Below are 22,209 nucleotides of genomic sequence, written 5' to 3'. Positions count from 1 at the left end.
TTAGAAAAGGACATAAAGGTGATTTGGGGTTTTCTGTTCATAAAAAAAAAAAGATGGATAGTCATAGCCTAAATGCCTTTGATGACCAGCATAAACTGAGGCTAAACAACAACAATAACCAGGTCAAAATATTGGCCTGAAGGGAGCCGTCTCTTACTCTATGTTTACCAGTCTAAAAGTTCTTATTGATATTTAGGATCTTGGTGATTGGACAAGACTGTGCTGGAAGGGTCATTGTTGTGCTCTCCCTTTTTTGGCTTTCAACAGGGGTACATGCTTTCACCACCTTTGTATCTGTCTGCACATTAAGGCCCCACTACAGCTGCCATCTTCCAAGTGTGCTGGCTGTGTATGTTAGCTTACTCAACATGCCTGGCTTTCATTTTGCATCTGATGCTTTGGCAGCAATTTGAGTGAGAGGAAGAGTGTCCAGCTGCAATTCATCATACTCATTGTAGCATGGAAAAACAGATGCAAAAGCAAACAAAGAACGAAGAAAGAAACACTGGCAAATGGCTACCATTTTGGAACAGGAATATCATCAATGTGACTGATTTGATTACTTATTTATCAGCCCTGGAAAAATGAAAAATAAAGTTTGTCATGGCAGGATTTGAACAACATTGCTAGGCATAACCATTCTACTGCCATACAGGTTAATATAAGAAAGAAAGAAAAGAAGAAAAAAAAGAAAGGCATCCAAAATATAGCTCTGACAATATTTAATGTAATGGTTACAGTAGTTTACTGATGATGTTTCACTGACTTACAGGAATTTATTAGTTGATTACGGCTTTGTGGAATTGTTCCATGCAGTAATGTAACTTACATGTAACTATATTATGTAACTATTATGGTGTTAGTGGTGGTGAGTCCTATAAGCCATTGGGTCATGGAAGAAGCTTTTAAGAATATGTCATTCTACTCCAAACTATACTCATGAGAGGATGCTAACAAAACAGTCACCAGTTTTATACTGCTGCCATTGAATGCAACAGCAAAGTGAACCATTTCAGCATGAAATCAAACAGCTTGGTGGACTGGGGTGTTTGGAGGTTAGGTATCTAGGCTCTGGACATAGTGCAGCGCCAGTCACAGGATATGATGTCTTCTTGTTTTGACAGTATGTTGGAGATTTAACATGAAAAATGTATCTTCAGCTTACAAAATAGTAATGGCTTATAAATTATACATTTTATTTTCATACATAGATAGATCTGATGACTCAGTTTTCTTATTGATCATCTACAATCAACAGTATTCATCAATGGGTTATTAACCCTATTGAATTCTTAGTTGGCAAAAATGAGAATAGTACCACTCATGCTTTTCCAAGAGATATTAGTTATGTATATGACATGGTTTCCAGCCACAAACTGAAACCAGGTAGCTTACTTACACAACTGCATGCAGTACTAAGTTATATTAAAAGAAAACAGAGGTACTAAAGCTTCTATTACTTAAAAAGCTTGTGCAGCAATGAACTGCTGTTTTAAACATATATTGTGCTTACATTTAGAATGCAAATGTAATAGCATTGAGAATTATGTAAATAAGTCTTTATTAATGATGTATCTTGAAGCAAATTGAGCAATAAATTATAGCTTATAATACATTGAGTTAAAAAGCCTTAGAATGGAAAAAAGTCAGAAAGCTACTCGCAAGACCCAAACCAGCCAGATGTGCTACCAATTACAGTAAAGCAGCTTCCTGTCTTTTTTCCATCAAATTAAATGCTCTAAATCTTACCATCAAGAAAGTTTGTTAACGTTTAGAATGGAAATGTAGCAGCATTGAGAAATATTTGATGTAAGAAAGAAGAGAGACTGCTTTAGTGTAATGGGTAGTAAGTCTGTGTTACAGAAGACGCATGTTTTGTATCCTACAGGCAGCTATCTACCAATTTTCCATCTAAGGGAGTTTTAACTCGGTGCATTATAAGGTATTATTTATAGCTAATTTCACTTCAAGACACTTCATTACACACATTATATCTGTTCTTAATGATTACATATGATGTACGTAAAATGTGACAATTTAGACATTAACAGACAGGCTCAACATAACACCTCAGTGAATATGATACTGTGTTAGATAATCACATATGACAGTGAAATATATGACCTGTTAATGGATTTAGTAGATTGAGAATGATAGAGGGAATTGTAAATGATGAAGATCAAACATGACACTTGGTTTAATGTTTGGAAGTTAAAATAAAATCTAATGCAAATTACATTTCATTTTTATTACCATTATCATTTAAATATAATTGATATAACAAAAGTGTGGATGTGTGCCTCCGTGAAAGGAAACAGAAAAACTGCTCATCACACCATCACATACATTCAAGGAGTGTTTCAAAATATACATATAACAACCAAGTGTCACTGTTCCTAAAGTGGTAGCAACCCCAGTGCATACCATTCCTAGAGTGGGAGCAATAAAGATTTCTAGCACACAGAGTGACAGCAGCCATATCAACAGCCTCTCTAAAAGAGGTAGCAAACATGGAGCATTCACAGAGATGGTGTAGATGAAAAATCATCTTAGTGTTTTTTTTTTGTTCTTTCCTTCATTGTTTCTAACTATTTTTCTATATGGAATATAATCATAATCCTCATCAGTTTAATGTCCATTTTACCCAGCTGGTATGGGTTGAACGAGTTGTGGAAAATGATGTGGCTTGGAATGGTAAAAATATTGATTTCTTTATTCATATTATACACTTTGCTCTTAGCCAAAAGCCAAGTATAATGAGCTCTTTTGACAAAGCACAAGGCCAATCTTTTTATTTTTAATGAATGGACCCAGTGTATTACTGAGATATATTTTACCAAAACCCTAAAAGGGATGAAAGGCAAAGTCAACCTCGGTGTGATTGGAAAACAGAAAGGCAAGACAACCAATTCAAAGGCTTTGAAGCACCCAAGTTGGCTCTCTGCGATCTGTACCATCTTCATCGCTCTAAAATGACTAAAAATAGAACTAATAATAATAAATTAAATTTTCAAGCTTTTAGTTACAAATTTTACAATATATATATATATATATATATATACACACACACACACATGTATGCATCACATACATATATATATGTATCAATGTGTGTATGTACAGAGAGAGAGAGAAATGGAAGAGAAAGAAACATTTAAAATTTATATTCTTTAATGATTCCTTAGTAAACAGCAACATCTGCTTTCTCTTTTTTTTCCTCCTCCTCAATCCCTCTTTACCACATTGCATTTCATTTCAGCTACTAAACCAGGGTAAAACATGGAATGTGTTGGATAGCTTGAGGAATCTGAGGACAAGTCAAGCAGATATTTATTGCTGTTTTGAAAACAACCATGTCAGTTACAGTTATACTGTAGAAGTAAGTGATACTATCAGTTATACAGCAGTGTATGAAATCACAGCATTAGTGTACAGATGATACTAATAATTGTAGTACAGTATTGATATTTACAGCTATGCTGTAAAAGTAATGCTTCATGTTCTGTAGAAGTGATACTCACAGCTTCAGAGTAGAAGACAGGCAACTGTAGAGTGGAGGAAAGACTCAGGTATGTACTGTAGAAGGCTGGGCAATTATGTAGTTTCAGCAATTGCCAGAGCAAATGTTGCCCAGTTGGATGCCCTATCCTGGCATAAACTTAGACAACAATGATTTCAATGCTGAATGAATTCAAGAAGCACAGATGTTGATTGGTTTTTAGTATGTATCAGCTATACAGGATAATATTGATTGTAAATACAAAATAATTGTGATTCCAATAGGAACCAGTAAGGAATTTGTATTGTCTTAGGAATAAGACTTGATTGTTACAGCACAGCATTGGTAATATTTCATTAGATGAGTCAGTTAAATATACTGAACTGTTTCTGTGCATATATGTGTGTTCTTATTTTTGTGTGTATATAAAGGAATGTAATTTAATAACTCAAGTCAAAATATCACTTGTACTTATTTCATTACTCTTAGTAGGATCTGAACTTGGAACAGCAAGGCACCAAGGTAAATATTAGATGCCATAAAGCATGTAATTTATCTCTTTCTATGTTAACTCTACCACTAAATTTTTACACTAAAATTTAAAACAATGACCAATAAGTCATTTTAAATTGTAAAAGAGAAAAAAAGAAAGAAAAAAGAAAGTTCTTAATTGAAACGATTACACAAATTTTATATATATATGTATGTATATTTGCATAGTTATTTGAAATCTTATTTGTTATTAATAAACTTTTTGCTACTTGATTCCCATCTAGACATACTGGGAGTCCATTTGGGTTATGAAACAATAACAGGTGTAAACTTTAGTTATAAAACATAAACTAGATATAAGTTAGAAATTCTACTGGATAGCCAGGTGTATATTTTATCCTTTCAACTAGGTTATTATTAAAAAGAGTGTATGACACATATAATTATTTCAAAGGTATCCTGCTTAGTTTTACTACTTATATCGTCTATCAATTGTCACCTCACTTTTGTTTTCTCTCTCTCTGTCCATCTCTCTCTCTCAATTAGTAATTAGTTAATCAGTTAAATGAAGCACTATTTTCTTCATTTAATTTGTTCATTATGACACAAAGAAAAAAATTAACAGAATGACAAGCGGTGATGATGGTTGTTGGATGGCTCTACAAATTACTTCTTCCATTGAAGGTGGGAGAGGCAAATGGTAGGTTCTTCTCGTGGCTTGCCCATTATAAACCGGAAACTGAAATAATAGAGAAATATTGACATTACTAACAATAAAGATTTTAATAAAGAAAATAGAATGCAAAACAGCTTTTTGCATGATTTTTTTTTTTAGTTAAGTAATAAATAGAATATGTTATGTATAGTAGCCATTACATTATGCTCTTATCAACTGTGGACTGTGAAAGAGTTCACTCATTAACAGTAAGATTTACTGTAAGAATAATTATATACAATAGTATATAATTAAGTATAAAAATGTTTAACATATAACATTGATAGAAGTTGTGACCATAAATTGGTTCATTTATTCAGATCATATTTTGTTGTCTAATGTTTGTATTTGATGAAATAAATCCTGTAAAATAAAAATGATTAGAATATTTACAGTAGTCAATTCAAGAAAAAAAAAAAAAAAGAATACCATACTACTAATGAGAACAAATCTGTAGTTTAAGACAGAGAAAGAGATTGATCATATTGCATATTAAATTTCACATGAATTAAGCAAAAGAAAAAAAAAGTTCTCAAAACCCCAGAGAAGTAAAGTAGAATATCAATAAATAATGACATACAAATCCATTATTGCAAACATGTTCTATACCTGGTTTTCTCAATGCTTGATGTATTATAACGTCTACAACTACAATGTGGTTATTATGCAAATTTGTTGAAGACATTTCTTTAGTCTGTTTCAATATTTACAGATTATTACCAGAAAAGTCAATAAACTATTATGACAAAAACTTAATTTAGTTTTGTCATTAACATATGTTGGGTCTTACAACCTATTGAATAAAGAGGGACAATTGAAGACTTCATCTAAATGTAGTGTATCTGGGACACAATAGTTTGGTGAAACCCATTCAACTAAACTCCAAACGGCAAGGTGGACTGTGTTATTTTTGAGTTTAATATATATATATATATATATATATATATATATATATATATATATATATATATATACATGCATATATGATGATGGACTCTCCCGTCATTAGATGATGTATGAGGGTTTGACAATTTCTGACTGAACAACCACACACATGATTTGTTTATAGTGAGCAAATGTTTGTGTAGACATAAGCTCACTCCCTGCATCAGATCGACATTACCTGTATAGGTGCAACAGGTGCCACATGTCAGATGTCAAAATGATCGCAGAGCAATGTGAAAATGAAGTACTTTATTCAAGAACACAACACAACGCCCAGTCTGCAGTAGACCACAGCCTTAGAGCTGAAACATATAAAAGAATAGGCTTTTGGCACAAAAAAAAGTCTATATGAGAGTTTCACTCATGGTATCTACCTCAGTAAAGTTTGTTCTAACAGAACATCCATGTTTAAGTGAGAATAAATATTACTTCTTGATATTAATATTGCCTCTGTCGCTAATATATATATAAATTATTTGTAACAAGACCACCAACCTCTCAGCTTGTTACTCAGTACTCTAGTGTATGAGGCTGTTAGCATGCTGTCAAGATAGACTTAACATGTAACACAAGGGAATGTATGTTCAGTCTGCTGAAACTAAAACTGACATAGACTATGAAGGTAATACTTTATAAAAGTTACAAATAATGTTCAAACAGCACCATTACTATAACATAACATCAGACAATTAATTTGGTAATGGAACAATAAATCAAATAAATAAAATAATTAAATAATGACATTTTAACATTAATAAAAACATTTTGAAGGTAACATTGATAAAAGAAAAATCCATTTATTCTGAAATAAGATTTCAGAAGAAAAAGTACAACAACAAAAATCAAATTTATCATTCCAAAGAAGATAGTGCAAAACAACTGTGTGGGAATTATTACAATAAAGAGGCACTAAGTGACAAATATGTATGTAAAACACTAGACTACTTTATATGAGATGATATCACCATGTACAAACAACCAAATAAGGGAATAAATCAAATACAAGAGATATTGTCACATATGAAAGAGAGACTGCCAGATGACAGAGAGACTGCAGTACAAAAGACATTGCAACTAGTCAACCATAATTAAATATTCTTGATTTGAAAACTTAAACAAAACTAAAAAAATATGCTTAAAATAAAGCTGTTTAATAATTCAATAATTATGATATTAACAAAGACCACTCTTTTGGTTATTATCATCAAGTTCAGTAGTTTTATAGTATTATTGTGGACTTTCATTGATGAGTAGAGTGCTGTTTCATTTGACTTGTGGAGGCACCAGAATATTTATTAAGCACTAGTAAGGTGCACTTGTTGGAGTGACAGCTGGACACCAGAAAAGTGCAAATTCCAGTATGTTGGAATTGGTTGTATAACAGATAATCACCTTTTTGCTCATGGTTTTGTGAAAATCTTCAGAAAAATAAATTAATTTGTTCTAACTAGAAATTAAAACTGCATTGCAGACTTATCTAACTAATTCTACTAGATTATAGGCCAGAACATAAGAATAGGATGTCCAAGTAACGTCATATAGATTAGCCATGATCAAAATAGCAACTACTAGAATAACCCCATCAAAAACTACCACCACTATCTCTCAATGCAATGAAACAGGATCAACTAACTTTTAACTACCTTGCTTTATTATACAGAAATGTTCCTACAAATGTGTAGAAGTACTGTGAATGTATGAAATAAAACCTCACATAAAACAAGTTTTAATTGGCGTTTTTACTTGAAATGTTTCAAGAGGTCATAAAAATTATACATCGTATATGGAGTACAAATACAGCTAGCCAAAATTAATGTGTGTGCAGTACCTGATAACTGTCACCATTCTTGGTATATATGAATACTTTCCCTATAATCAATAGCAAAACTATTATTTGAATAATAGTAATCATCATCATCATTTAATGTCTGCTTTCCATGCTAGTATGGATGGGACAATAATAATAATAATAATAATAATAATAATAATAATCCTTTTATAGGTACAAGGCCTGGAATTTTGGGGAGAGGGATAGTCAGTTACATCGACCCCAGTACTTGACTGCAATCCTGAAAGGATGAAAGGCAAAGTTGACCTTGGCGGAATTTGAACTTGGAACATAAAGACGGATGAAATGCCGCTAAGTATTAAGCTTGGTGTGCTAATGATTCTACCAGCTTGCTACCCAAGAGAATCACATCTCAAAGAAATCCAAAAGATTGTGTTGATAAGTATTAACCACATCCTTAGAAAACGTTTTAAATGTTTATGTTGTATCCCAAGCTTTCAGTTATATTTCAACATCATTTAACCTTCACTTGCCCTAGGACATGTGGTGTGTCCTGGCAAGTGATTGCATCAAACATGCAGAGGAAAAGAAAAATAATAATAATAATAATAATAATGATGATAATGATGATGATGATTTCAAATTTTGGCACCAGGCCAACAACTTCAGGGGAGGGAATATGTTGATAACATACAGCCCCACACTCAACTGGTACTAATTTTATCAACCCCAAAAGGATGAAAGGCAAAGTTCACCTCAGTGGAATTTGAACTCAGAATGTAAAGAAGGATGAAACATTGCTAAGTATTTTGCCTGCTAGTTCGCCACCTTAGTAATAATAATAATCCTTTTTACTAAAGGCACAAGGCTTGAAATTTTGGGCGAGGGAAGACTAGTCAATTACATTGACCCCAATGCTTCACTGGCACTTAATTTATCGATTACGAAAGGATAAAAGTCAAAGTCAACCTTGGTGGAATTTGAACTTGTGATGTAAGGACAAATGAAATGCCACGAAGCATTTTACCCAACATGCTGACAGTTCTGCTGGCTCACTGCCTTAATAATAGTAATAACAATAACAGCAACCTTCTATATTAAGGTACTAAGTGTTACCAATATCTTAGAAGTGATTAAACCAACCCAGTACTTTAATGACTCTGAAGGTATAAAACGCAAAGTTGATGTTGGTAGGATTTAAACTGACAACGTAAAACGCCAGAAGAAATACCACAAGGCATATTGTCTGACATTTTAATGATTCTGCCAATCTACCAACAACCTTTATATGAAGTTAATAAGGACTGGCTTTTACACTGACATGAAGTAGATAGAGAGAGAATATGAAGTTGTGATATTCAAGCAACAGCAATATAAGATGTATGACTTGCAGAAAAAGGCAATTCCGTTTTTGGTAGATATTTAATTTCATTACTGGAATGACCATGAAATTTAATTTCACATTAATTCCCCCCCATGAAATGGAAAGTTTATATGTAGGAGAAATTGTTTTTATAGCTGGATGCTATTCCTAGCACTAACCAATTAGATTTGAAAGAGAGAACAGCTTTCTACTTTGTTCAGTCAAGAAAACTGGAGTCAGTAGAGTTAGTTTCTTTACTTGAGACACAATATAATGAGAACAGCAATACCTGAATTTATGATTACATAGTCTACAGTGCAGTATTTTTTATCCTATAACTAGTGTGCGTCATATTATCATTTCTTACATATTCATGAAATCAGTTTTATAGGGGAAATAGAATAGAGACGTGAGATTAATGTTCAAATTCTTTTTAAGGATATTGGAGATTTAAGTGAAAAAATTCCAATTCATGTCAAAGTTATATTAGTGTATGGTCTGTTTTAAATAAAGTAGATATCATAACATATGGCCCAATATTGATTTCAAATTTTGGCACAAGGGCAAAAAGTTTAGGAGAGGGGTTAAGTTGATTACATTGAACCCTGTGCTCCATTGGTACTTATTTTATTGACTCTGAAAGGATGAAAGGCAAAGTTAACCTCAACAGAATTTGAACTCAGATTGTAAAGATGGACAAAATTCCACTAAGCATTTTACATATGGCTCAATATTAAGAGAAGAAAAGTAATGAGGAGTTCATTAGGGATCTTTAAAAGACACTGAAACATATTTCATTGACCTTAGGAAAATGAAATAACTAGATTTTGATTTCTGGAATAGTGGCATAGCAATGTAAACACCATAAATCATCATCATTTGAAATCATCACCATTTGTTTTTTATTGCCCTTACTAACAGATTTTCTTTCTTTCTTTTTTTTTGGGGGGGGGGTGTAGGTGGATGGGTTACATATAATGTCCCCTTCTTTGAAGAGAAAGAGATCCCAACAAAGCACAGTCAAGAATTTAGATCAAACTTTTGCAAACTTATCTGGTTTGCTTGAAGATTATTAATGTCATTATTTTTTTAACTAAGCACAAGATCAATTCTATAGCTAGTTGATATGAATCCAGTGAAGTGTATCAAATGGTATTATATTAATCTTGGCAACATAAAATAAAGGTAAAAAAAAATGTAAGGTATCAGTGACATGGTGTGTTATCTGCAGGTGAATGCTTCTCTAAGCTACATGTGGGGATTTGAGCTTAATACACAGCTTGGAAGTTTGAATATAATGAAAGAAATCATTATATTCAACCTTCCTAAGATATCTATTTACAGCCACACATTATTGTTGAGCGTCTTGGCAACAGAAACAATAGTGTCATAGGCTTCCCTTTTTTAAAATAATTTACCACTGCATTAGATGTTTACCCTTCTTCTTTTATATGGCTACATAAACACAAATCCTCAGGTTTACAGGGGAGAAAATGAAGTGAAATGACCAAAACTGGATATTAGCAACAATAAAAGTTATAGATTCTACTTTCCAAGAGTTTATTTACTACTATTCTAAATCATTTGTCACAATAATAATATTTAACAATGATACAAGGGGAGGGTATTGTCAAGTCTATCAATCTTGCTACTTGACTGGTATTTATTTTATTGGTTCCTAGACAAATGAAAGTGAAGTTGACCCTGGCAGGATCTGAACTCAGAACGTAAAGGGAGATATCGTTTTAGACTAGCAATCTACTCCTCCACCAGCCTAATGATAATAACCCTTATTACAATTATATAAACATGCATGAAATGTAGGAAATAGAAAGGTTCACCAGTTGCTATAGCCAAGGCAGCATCAATGGGCATGAACATGCAATAGTAACACATATTTGTCATCTTTTTCCTCCACATACAACACACACATACACACGCACAAGATATACATGTACATGACCAACACAACACTGTGTTTTGGACTAACGACACATCAAGCTATGGAAGCAAGCAAAAGAACATCTATATGCCCTATTTTGAGACACATCAATGTATGTAGGAATACGTTATGCTTTTTACTTATATTTTATTCATTCAGGAAAATAAATGATTTGGTAAAGAAAGGAAACTGATGATATGGATATACAAACAAAAACAAAAGCATCACGACAAACAAAAAGAGATGCTAAAGTTGAAAGCACAACATAAAAAACATTATATGAACAGGAAGACTCGGAATATGACGTCACCTGGCCTGACATGAGACACAATTGCCAGTTGTGTGCTGGATTACTAAATAGAAAAGTCCACAGGGAGATTGAGTTTGTCCACCAAATTCTGGAAACTGAGAAAATATCCACAGGTCAGATTAAAGGATGTACTAGATGATTAAAGCAGGAAAAATATAACATTAAAAACAATAATAAATGATTTTGTATGTAGTCACAAGGCCTTGAATTAACAGAAGGAGATGGAAAAAAGTGATGGTTATGATTTTCTGAAGAACTTTAATAATGTGAATGAAGAAAATCCAACTGGAAACTGAAATGAGATTGCAGACTTGGCTCACTGGACACTTACCACCATACAAAGAAAATCTGCACCAATAACAGTAATAATTTCTTTTGACTAGATACAATTTCTTTTTGGGAGAAGAAGGTGTACAGCAGATTAAATTAATACCCTCTAGAAGGAATGAAAGGCCAAATTGACCTTGGAAGAATTTGGTCTCAGATCAGTAAGGTATTGAGGATACCATAAACTAGCATCCTTTCCATCTCTCTAGTGTCTGGACCAACTCCCTACATTAGAAACAATAAGAGTAATGGCAATAACAACAATAATAATAAACATGGAAATAGTAGAAATAATAGTAAATTAATGGGTAAAGAGTAAAGAAGAAAACATGAAAAATATAGAAAACAACTTTGACTCTTTAGCATTTAAACTGGCCAGATCCAGCCTCACACACCTACCCTACAATGTCACTCTAAAAGTATACAGTATTGAAATTTCAAAACTAGACGATAATGCATGATTAGGTCAAAACAATGTGAATAAATAGGCATTGCATTTGACAGAGTAATTCTGAATGCTAAAGGATTGAAATGTAAAAATGGTGAAGAGAAAATAAAATGGATGAAAAACCAGACAGTATAAAGAGAAGAAACAAAAATAAAATTAAACTGAAATTAGAAAATTTAACTGATAGATGGGAAAAAATTGGAGCAAAAAAGGATGAATTTACTTATATATTTGATATGTAAAAAGAAACTGATAACACAAAATGAACCCCCCCCCCCCCCAAAAAAAACCTATTAGCTGTAAAGTATGGATTTTGATAAATTGAAGTCTCTATATGGACAAGGGAGAAGATAATTCATTACAATATACGTTTTTTTCGAATTTCATATTCATTTTGTGTACACAAATGGGTAGAATAGTTTTATGTATAACTTTGGATGTCTGTAGACTACAGATGCAAGTATCTTTATAAAATAACTTTGCTTGCCGCTAACCAGTCATATATGAAGTGAAAACTAAGTCAGAGATAGTAATGTGTTTTACTAAGTAACAAAATACAGTAATTGTAGTATATGTGAATCAATAACCCAACCTCATCAACTTTAAATCATTAAATTCTTATTAAGGTTACTATTTAGCCTTTTCTAAAAACTGAATTCACTTAAACAAGTTTCATATAAAGATGATAAAAAATAGAAATTTATATTTCTTTATATGAAGCATGTCAAAACAAAAAGAAGTCTGAATCACAATATTTTCTTATAAACAGAGATAGTAAAACTTTATCACACAGTAGACTGAATTTTATTTTTGATTTTGTTAATATCATTGATATTAATGAAACTGAACTTCATTATTTTTTTTTTGTTCTTGCAAATGGCTTGGTGACCTCAATAGTGCTGGTATCACAAAAAAGCATCTTGTACACTCTGTAAAGTGGTTAGCATTAGGAAGGGCATCCAGCTGTAGAATCCAAGCCAAAACACACAGGAGCTCAATGCAGTCCTCCGTCTCAACAGATCCTATCAAACTGATCAACTTGTGCCATTATGAACAGAAGACATTAAATAATGACAACAATGATGAATGAGACTGGAGATATGATAAGAGATAATTTCAATGTTTTTAAATGACACAACACATAAAATAAAGATTGTGATATTGTGGTGAATATCTGGGATTGAAAATGGCTTCCATGATTTAATAAACTACATGTGTTAGGAAATGATTACTAATACTCATTACTTAATAGGAACGTATGTACAGCTGCATAATGACTGACACAATAACAGTACAGATTGCCATACACAGGAGGAGTACATATAGACCTTCTTCATAATAGAAGTACATATTAATAGAGACAGTAGCAGGAAATGTAGCCCAACACAGTAGGAGAAAGTACACAGTTGTGTCATTATTTTTGAAAAACCATCTGGTGAAATAGTTTTAAATAATATTTAATAATGAGTTCTTACATTGGCACAAAGTAAATATTTTACAGAAGATAAGTATAATACAATTTTTACAGGAGAGGAGTAAATCAACAATATTATATTAATGCTACTTTGGAGGTTTCAAATTATAGTATTACTATTATAGTATAGCATTTTTTGATAGTGAGGGTGATGGCCTAGTGGTTAGAATGTTCCACTAGCAGTCATGAGATTGTAGTTTTGATTCCCGGATTGGGTGGTGCGATGTGTTTTTAAGTTAAACACTTCATTTGGTGTTGCTCTGTTATCAGTTTGACATCTGACATGAGGCATACTGTGCACATGTACAGGTGATGTCAATTTGATGGAGGGAGTAAGCTAATGTACAGTATAGACATTTGATCATTATAAACAAATCATCTGTGTAAGTTGTTTAGCAAGAAACTGCAGAAACCTCATCTGTCATCTACACAATAACATTTGATAGATTAATAAGAGTAACAACTAATTATTCTTCATGCAATTAATAGTAGGAAATTGATTCAGATATATTCCTATCTTAAAGCATAGTTAATGCTGGTGAAGCATAAACTTGAAATGTTGAGGTATGAAACTAAATACTGTATATTTTGTCAGTGTTGCCATACGTGCTATCTCTCCAACTCCCTCTCTCTATAGGTCTTCTCATCATTGTAAGTGCCACGATGATGAGGGTTCCAGTTGTTCTGATTAACGGAACAGCCTGCTCATAAAATTAACATGCAAGTGGCTGAGCACTCTACAGACACATGTACCCTTAACATAGTTCTCGGGGAAATTCAGTGTGACACAGTGTGTAACAAGGCTGGCCCTTTGAAATACAGGCACAACAGAAACAGGAAGAAAGAGTGACTGAAAGTTATGGTGAAAGAATACAGCAGGGTTCGCCACTATCCACTACCGGAACCTCGTGGAGCTTTAGGTGTTTTTGCTCAATAAACACTCACAACGCCTGGTCTGGGAATCGAAACTGCGATCCTACGACCACAAGTCCACTGCCCTAACCACTGGGCCATTGCGCCTCCACATAGGTCTTCTAAATCTAGAGTGTTATGACTAGCCATGAAAAATTAAAAGTTACATATTGGTATATAAATAAAAACAAATAATAATCATCATTGTCTTTGTAATGAAATGTCGACATTTCTATGGTACATGAGTCAGACAGAATTTGTTGAGGCAGATTTTTTTATATTGTTAGATGTCTTCCTTGTTACCAACCATCACCTATTTCCAAACAAGGTAATATTTCCCCGTGGAAGACTAGAATCAAGCAACACTGCTTGTATGACAGTGGTGCTTATTTACAATCATCACAACACAAGCGTACACACACACAAGGTCACACACACATACACACAAACACACTGAACGTCTCTAAGTTTCTGTCTACCAAATCCATTCATACGGCTTTGGTTAGCTTGGGGGCTATAGTAGAAAACACTTGGCCAAAGTGCTGTGCAATGGGACTGAACTTAAGACCATATAGTTGAGAAGCCAGATTCTTAATCTCAAAGCCACAACTGCATGTATAAATAAAACAAATAAATTGAATGAAAAAATCTATCTGTTCTAAAATATCTAAGCATACTTCTTAGATATGAAATTGGTAGCAGTTGTTTTTCTGATATCTCTGTTACATATATAAATTTCCTAGCTTACAAACATCTGTCTTTTTTCTGCCATATATGCATGTGTGTGTGTGTGTGTGTGTGTGAGTGCATATATGTACATATGGTGTAAAACTGAGAACAAATGTGTGTCATCGAATGATTTCTAATACACATGCATACGTAAATGTCTGGGTCTGTACATACACATATATTTATATGTTAAATATGTGTATGTGTAAAATGATGTACAAATTTTATACTTTAACACAAGAAGAAGATGAAGAAACATTATGTATTACTTATATTCTTTTAGCACTTTTATTTCTCAAGGACCTTGTAAGAAAATGTGGATTACTGCATATGGGGTTTTCACTTTATGAGAGAGAGAGAGAGAGAGAGAGAAGAGATGACAGCTATTTGTTGAAAAAACGTCAGGGACTTTATAGTTGTAGCTAATAGTGCTCTCTCTGGGGAGAATTCAGTTCTCAGCAGAATCCCTTGGGGAACTATACTAAAATCACTACTGTTTGTAGTCGCTCTCTCAAATATGAGGGTGGGCTGAAAAGTTCATAAGCTGACTATGAAGGAGTGATTGCTAGAAATGTGAAATGTTGCATGCATTCATTTCAACTCTTCTTATGGAGGGTACTATGCCAACTTGCTGAAGCAATTACAAAAGGCCATCAAAACCAAACATCCAGGAAAACTGACAAAAGGGGTCTTGTTTCATCAGGACAATGCTCCAGCACACAAGTCCTTGGATTCAATGACCGCTGTGTGTGACTATGGCTTTGAACTGGTTGCTTATCCTCCCTGTTGTCCTGATTTAGCCCGACCTGACTATCAACATGAAAAAACACTTGGTTAGGAACCAGTATTGCAGTGATGATGATGCCATATCTGGTGCTGACTTTTTTGACCAACAGGATGGAAGCTTCTTCATCAATGGGATCTAAGCACTGCAACAGTGATGGAAGAAGTGTGAGGACTGCAAGGGGGTCTATGTTGAAAAATAAACTCATTTGGTTACATTCCAAGGGTGTGTATTGGTCAGCCTGTGAACTTTTCAGCTGACCCTTGTATTCCCTCATCTATACAGTCAGCCATTCTCACCAGCTATGCTGATGATACAAAAGTATCACAGGTAGTCAAGGGCCCTGAGAAGTTTCAAGCATTCCACTATTGGCTCAGAAACAGACTACAACCAGAATACACAAAACGATGGGTAAGGTAATCCCAGAATTAGAGTCAGTGCATAACCTGGGAATCCACATGAGTAATAATGAAACATTCCATGTACATGTTAACTAAAATGTGTAGGCAAGTGGCTGGCTGGATTCGGAGATCTTTCAGAACCAATTCTTAGTCATCTTGATTACTGCTCCCAACTGTGGTTCCCATAGAGTGTCAAACTAGTGGTGGAACTCAAGGCAATCCAATGTCACTACACAAAGAAGATTGACTCAGTGCAATAGATGAGCTGCTGGGAGAGGCCAAAGGAACTGAAGCTCTACTCCCTAGAAAGAAGACATGAAAGATATGCAGTGATATGCATAAGGAAGATCCTGGAAGGTCTACCTAACTTTAGAACTGAAAACTATACCAACAACTGAACTGGATAGCACTGCATAGTGCCAAAAATCCCATCTTCTCCATCTTGTATAAGAATCCAGCTTGAGTTTCAAGGGTTCACAATTATTCAACATTGTGCCAAACAACCTCAGAAACTTGTGAGGTGTAGATGTGGAGATCTTCAAAGAATGTCTGGACAACTTTTTTCAGATATCAGATGAACCCACATCATATCAGGAGGCACAGAAAAGAAACCCAATCACACTGAAAGGCAGTGCTCAGGTATAGTCTCAGTTTGTGGCTGAAGCCAGTAAAAGATAAAAGATAATTCGTATATTCTTAATAAATTTGTTAACTTGAATCCAGTGGGGTTCGATAAAGAATAAGTAAGCTTTGGGAGTGGCCAGTTAAGATGTTTGACTATCTGTTTGTTGTTCTGAATCTATATATATGTGTGTGTGTAGTGAATGTTTAAACAAAGAATAGATAAGTTTAGAAGTTTGAGTGATATCTTTGTCCAAAACAGCCAGCTATTTACTGATTTCAGTGTATGTGAAGTAATGTCAACTATTTGTAGAAGAATGAAACAAAGAACAAATGATTTCTGGGAGGGTTACTTAAATGACAAGTTTATCCAGAAATATCTAGTTATTAATTAATTTCAATAAATTTTTGGTTTTAATCTGGGGAAGTCATTAAATGATTGACTGGTTTTTGTTCAAGATATGTGAATTATCTTTTTAGTGGGGGTCTCTATATACATTTGAGTGTGTGTACACACACACACACACACATTTGTGAGAGGTTTTATATATAAAAGTATTGAAGTATTGAAGATCTTTGGCAGTTCATTATTGATGCATTTGCTAACCTTGATTCAAACTTGTATACCAAAGTTTGTCACAGTGTGCTTTCACGCTGTTGAGAATGCATTGAAGCTAATGGATTACAATTTGAACATTTCCTGAAAATCTTTTTCGTCTAACCATGATATTTCTTTATTACAAATAACTGTATAGTAACTTTACGGACACCCTATATATATATATATATATATATATATATATATACGGAGATGTACTTGCATAGCAAGTGATTTGATCTGAGATCATGTGCTGAAACAAAAACAATTGCAGCATGAAAGGTGTTTATAAGCCATTTAAAATCACACAAAAACCGTTAGGTTCACTTCAACATTTAAATTTAATTTGTGTCAAAATATTTTCATCGCTTTGAAACCTCAACCTGTTCACAAAATTTTGTCAGTGAACAGGTCATGGTTTCAAAGCGATGAAAATATTTTGAAACAAAGTCAATTTAAATGTCGAAGTAAATCTAACGGTTTTTGTGTGTTTTTTAAATGGCTTATAAACACCTTCCATGCTGCAATTATATATACATATATATATAAAGGTTCCTTTATCAACTATATATATATATATATATATATATATATATATATATATGTATGTATGTATATAAAAGTTTGTACTAAATCCACCTTCCGTTTTCTTTATCAACTATATATATATATATATATATATATATATATATAAAACAAAATAAGCAACAGAGGTAATGCAATACGATCGTTTCAAGCAACTCCATTTAATTGAGCAATGCAATCATTACATCAATTTAAATGTAGAGCAATCCTCAGCTGCATAAAGACATAGAATTAAATTAAAACAAATGGACATATTAGTATAATTTTACCTAAAACCTCCACGAAGGTAACGAGATAGACAAAGAACATGCTGTCTTCACTCCAGCTTAGAAGCTACTAAGGTATCAGGAAGAAAGTGTATATATACTTCATCATGGTTTTTAGTGATTAAGCTATTTTATTCCTTTTCTATGGTGTTCTACCCTACCTGATCATTTTAATACTTTATAATTGTCTTTATGAAATAAACCTAATTCTTGTACCCCTATAAATTCATACTTAGCTTATATAAAACAATACCGGTATCTTCACAACTTAAAATAAACTGCTTAGATTATAATTTAATTAATATATAGTTAACATGTTCTTTCGCCTCAGTGCTCCTTTATTAAATACCAGTAAATGCCAATTGATCAATCTCCATAGAGACCATCTAATAAGTTAATATTTAAGTATATAATATGTATAAATATTAAACTATTTCTATGTAATTTCTTTTCCTCCCTCTAATGTAAAATTTGGTATATACTCAAAAGTATATATTCTTAATAATCTTGATAACCCTAAATTTTAACTTTATACAATATGGCTATATTGTTTAAAATGGTTTTAGTAATTACTTTATTTATCCCTTTCTTAAAGTGATCCACCCTCCCGATCTTAGTATTTATAAGGGCCTTTACGTAACTAGCCCTTCTAATTAAATACCCTTAAGAAACTATAATATCATGTATGGATTAACATTAATAACTTTTAAAACCTATAATATACCTCTTAGTTTATAATTAGTATATAATTAGCATGTTCTATAACATCAGTATTCCTTTAGCTAATACCAGGTATCAGTCTTTATTGATACAAACTAAATAAGTAAATAAACAATTTTTAGTTTGAAATACTTGAATTATTAAAAATTTTCTATAAATCTTCTCTATTAATGTTAATAAGGTATATATACTTTATCATGATTTTAGTGATCAAGCTATTTTATTCCTTTTCTATGTATGGTGTTCTGCCCTATCTGATAATTTTATTATTTTATAATAGCCTTTATTTATAAAATAAATCTAATTTTTGTACCCCTATAAATTCATACTTAGCTTATATATAACAATACCGGTATCTTCACTACTTAAAATAAACTGCTTAGATTATAATTTAATTAATATATAGTTAGCATGTTCTTTTGCCTCAGTGCTCCTTTATTTAATACCAGTAAATACCAATGATCAATCTTCACAGATACCATCTAATAAGTTCGTATTTAAGCATATAATCGTCATCATCATTATCATCATCGTTTAACGTCCGCTTTCCATGCTAGCATGGGTTGGACGATTTGACTGAGGACTGGTGAAACCAGATGGCTACACCAGACTCCAATCTGATTTGGCAGAGTTTCTACAGCTGGATGCCCTTCCTAACGCCAACCACTCATAGAGTGTAGGAATAATATGTATAAATATTAAACTATTTCTATGTAATTCCTTTTCCTCCCTCTATTGTGGTAAAATTTGGTATATACTCAAAAGTATTCAAAAAAATTTTATCCTTTTGTTATAATAATCTTTTTCACTAGGTTATGAGTATATATCAAAATTTATTGCTACATTGTCATAACAGCCTCAGTGTGAAACAGATTGAATAAAAGCAAGGAATTTATTTTCTTTCTAGTATTATTTTCTTAGATTTTATTTATGTTATACCATTTCTTATTCTTTGAAATTAAGTAACACGCTTTCAGCTAAAATGAAGACAAAAAAAAAATAAAGTAAAAAATAAATTTGCTTCATAATCTCATGATTTGGGTTCAGTCTCACCACTTGGCACCTAGAGTAAGTGTCTTCAACTCTAGCCCCAGGTCAACCAAGGCCTTCTGAGTGGATTTCATAGGCAGAAAGAGAAAAAAGCCAATCGTACATGCATGCACATGTGTGTGTGTGTTATCTCCTTGTCTTAACATTGTGCAAGGGTTGTAAATGAGTGCTGCTGTCATGTAAGTGGTGCCCTTCGTTTCCAATCTTCCATGAAAACATGCCTGTTTATGGGGAAATATTACCTTGCTTGGAAACAGGTGATGGTTGGTGACAGGGAGAGCATCCAGCCGTAGAAATTATGCCCCAACAAATTCTTTCTGACCCATACAAGCATTAAAAAGTGTACATCAAATAATGATGATAATGACATATATGTAGGATAAAATTATATGGAATGCCATTCACTGCGACAACTAAATAGTTCAGTTTGTGAAAGCAAATTGAACTGTTTAGTTTATAACATATTCATATGCTTAAAACATACTCCATCTTGCTGTAGAATATTGTTATCCAGCAACTATTAACAAGAAGAATACATTATAGATTTGTGGTTATAAAACTATTATCATCATTATCATGCACCAGAACTAATTAGGCTTTAAGCATTTAAATTTGTCATATACATAACACATTTTTCACACAATTGAAAAAAATGAGATAGAACTCAATATAAATTCAAAATTAATAAAGATAACCATGTACCTCCTCTACAGCAAGACACCTTTTTCTGCCTCTCTGTCTCTCAGTCACACTCTAACATTCCCTCCTCAAATGTCCCTGCCCCTCTCAAAATTCCTTGTCTTGCAAGTTACTTGGTGACCCTGCCAATGCTGTTGCCACTTAAAAAGCATCCCCAAACTAACCTCGCCTGTGTTAGTAACATGTAAAAAGCACCGAGTCTACTCTGCAGAGTGGTTGGTGTTAGGAAGGGCATCCAGCTGTAAAAACTCTGCCAAAACAGACACAGTAGGCTGGGGTAGTCTTCTACCTGGCTGGCTCCTGTCAACCATTCAACCTATGCATGCATGGAAGATGGATGTTAAACGATGATGATATTAAAATTAGGTGGAATACTCTCTGCCATTAACAAATAATCAACTAGAAGAGAACATTCCCTCTAACTTTGCAGCATGCATGGGTGCCTATAAGATTTGAAGTTGTAATGCTATTCAGCATGTTACTTGGTATAGATAAACAATATATTTTTCTGTGTAATTATAAATGACCTACTAGCACTAAATCATTGAAACTGAGTGTATGGTAACAATCAAGACAATCAGATACAACATGGTCTTAGCAGCATAAATTAAAAAGAAAACTACTTGTAGATGTGAAGGTGTGTATATCAATTTTTAGAAAACTCAACATTAAACTGATCAACCAGCATATGCTTAGATTTTTTTAACACACACACTTAAATAACTATATATACATACATTTTTACACACAAGGTTTTCAAAAATGGTATTCAGAGAGAAGCAGAATATCTGAAACTCTAAATACCCTTTGTTCTGATTGAATGCACCCCTCCCCTTCCCCAGTCTCCAGATATAAATATATTGCTATATAGAAGTTAGTTGTAAAAATCTCAATGGGACAATAAACTAAATTTCAGTGTTAGTCAACAAGAAACATGATAGAAAAATCAAGAGATGATTTCTGCACAAAATGGTTTCCCTTCGTAAAGGAGATGTCACAAGTTGATTGTCATAACAAACCTCAATGTGAATAAATACCCACATATTTGGTATAATCTAATTTTAAGGCATAGAGTATCTGTATGAAGTTAGAATCTATGCAGTTGAGAAAACAGACCATAAACTTTTGGATAAATAAAAGAAATCTTTCAAATAAATAACTTACAATTTACGGATCTGACTGTCCTTGTTATATGGATATAATTTTTCAAATGGCTCCTGATTGATGGGGCCTTGTACAGGACCTTCCTCTTCAGAAGAGGTTTCTGTAGCATCAGTTCTGAAATTATAAAAAAAATTATAGGTTCAGTTGAAAGATTAATGAAGACATGAAGATTTCAACAAAATATTTTAGATGGAAAGCAAGAAATGCAAGTATGTTAATATTAAAAAAATAAATGATCTATAATATTATTCTTTGAAAATAGGTCCATGTTTCTTTTACAGACATTTCACTTTTACAATTCTAACCTGAACTATATAGAAAGAATTCTTATGAATAGTGGCTATTACATAATATACAACAGCTATGACTCTACAAT

General features: G+C 33.0%; 1 protein-coding gene across 4 annotated transcripts in view; it reads right to left on the bottom strand.

The window, feature by feature from the left end:
• Positions 1-705: 705 nt before the first annotated feature.
• The window catches only part of LOC106878142 (RILP-like protein 1), a 118,288-nt gene continuing 96,784 nt past the window's right edge, over positions 706-22,209 (bottom strand). For 2 of the 4 annotated variants that reach the window (XM_014927276.3, XM_089358217.1), the window contains 3 exons: positions 21,834-21,947; positions 11,056-11,150; positions 706-4,730 (listed from right to left, as the gene is read on the bottom strand). In XM_014927276.3, coding sequence (XP_014782762.1) covers positions 11,099-11,150; positions 21,834-21,947 — 166 coding nt within the window. In that variant the 3' untranslated portion in view covers positions 706-4,730; positions 11,056-11,098. The remainder of the gene's footprint in view (positions 4,731-11,055; positions 11,151-21,833; positions 21,948-22,209) is intronic. The other 2 variants (XM_014927266.3, XM_014927285.3) reach the window with 1 other exon arrangement.

The sequence above is a fragment of the Octopus bimaculoides genome, chromosome 1 (assembly GCF_046866305.1).
Source record: "Octopus bimaculoides isolate indiv1 chromosome 1, ASM4686630v1, whole genome shotgun sequence".
Lineage (NCBI taxonomy): Eukaryota > Metazoa > Mollusca > Cephalopoda > Octopoda > Octopodidae > Octopus > Octopus bimaculoides.
This window is presented reverse-complemented; position numbering and strand designations above follow the sequence as displayed.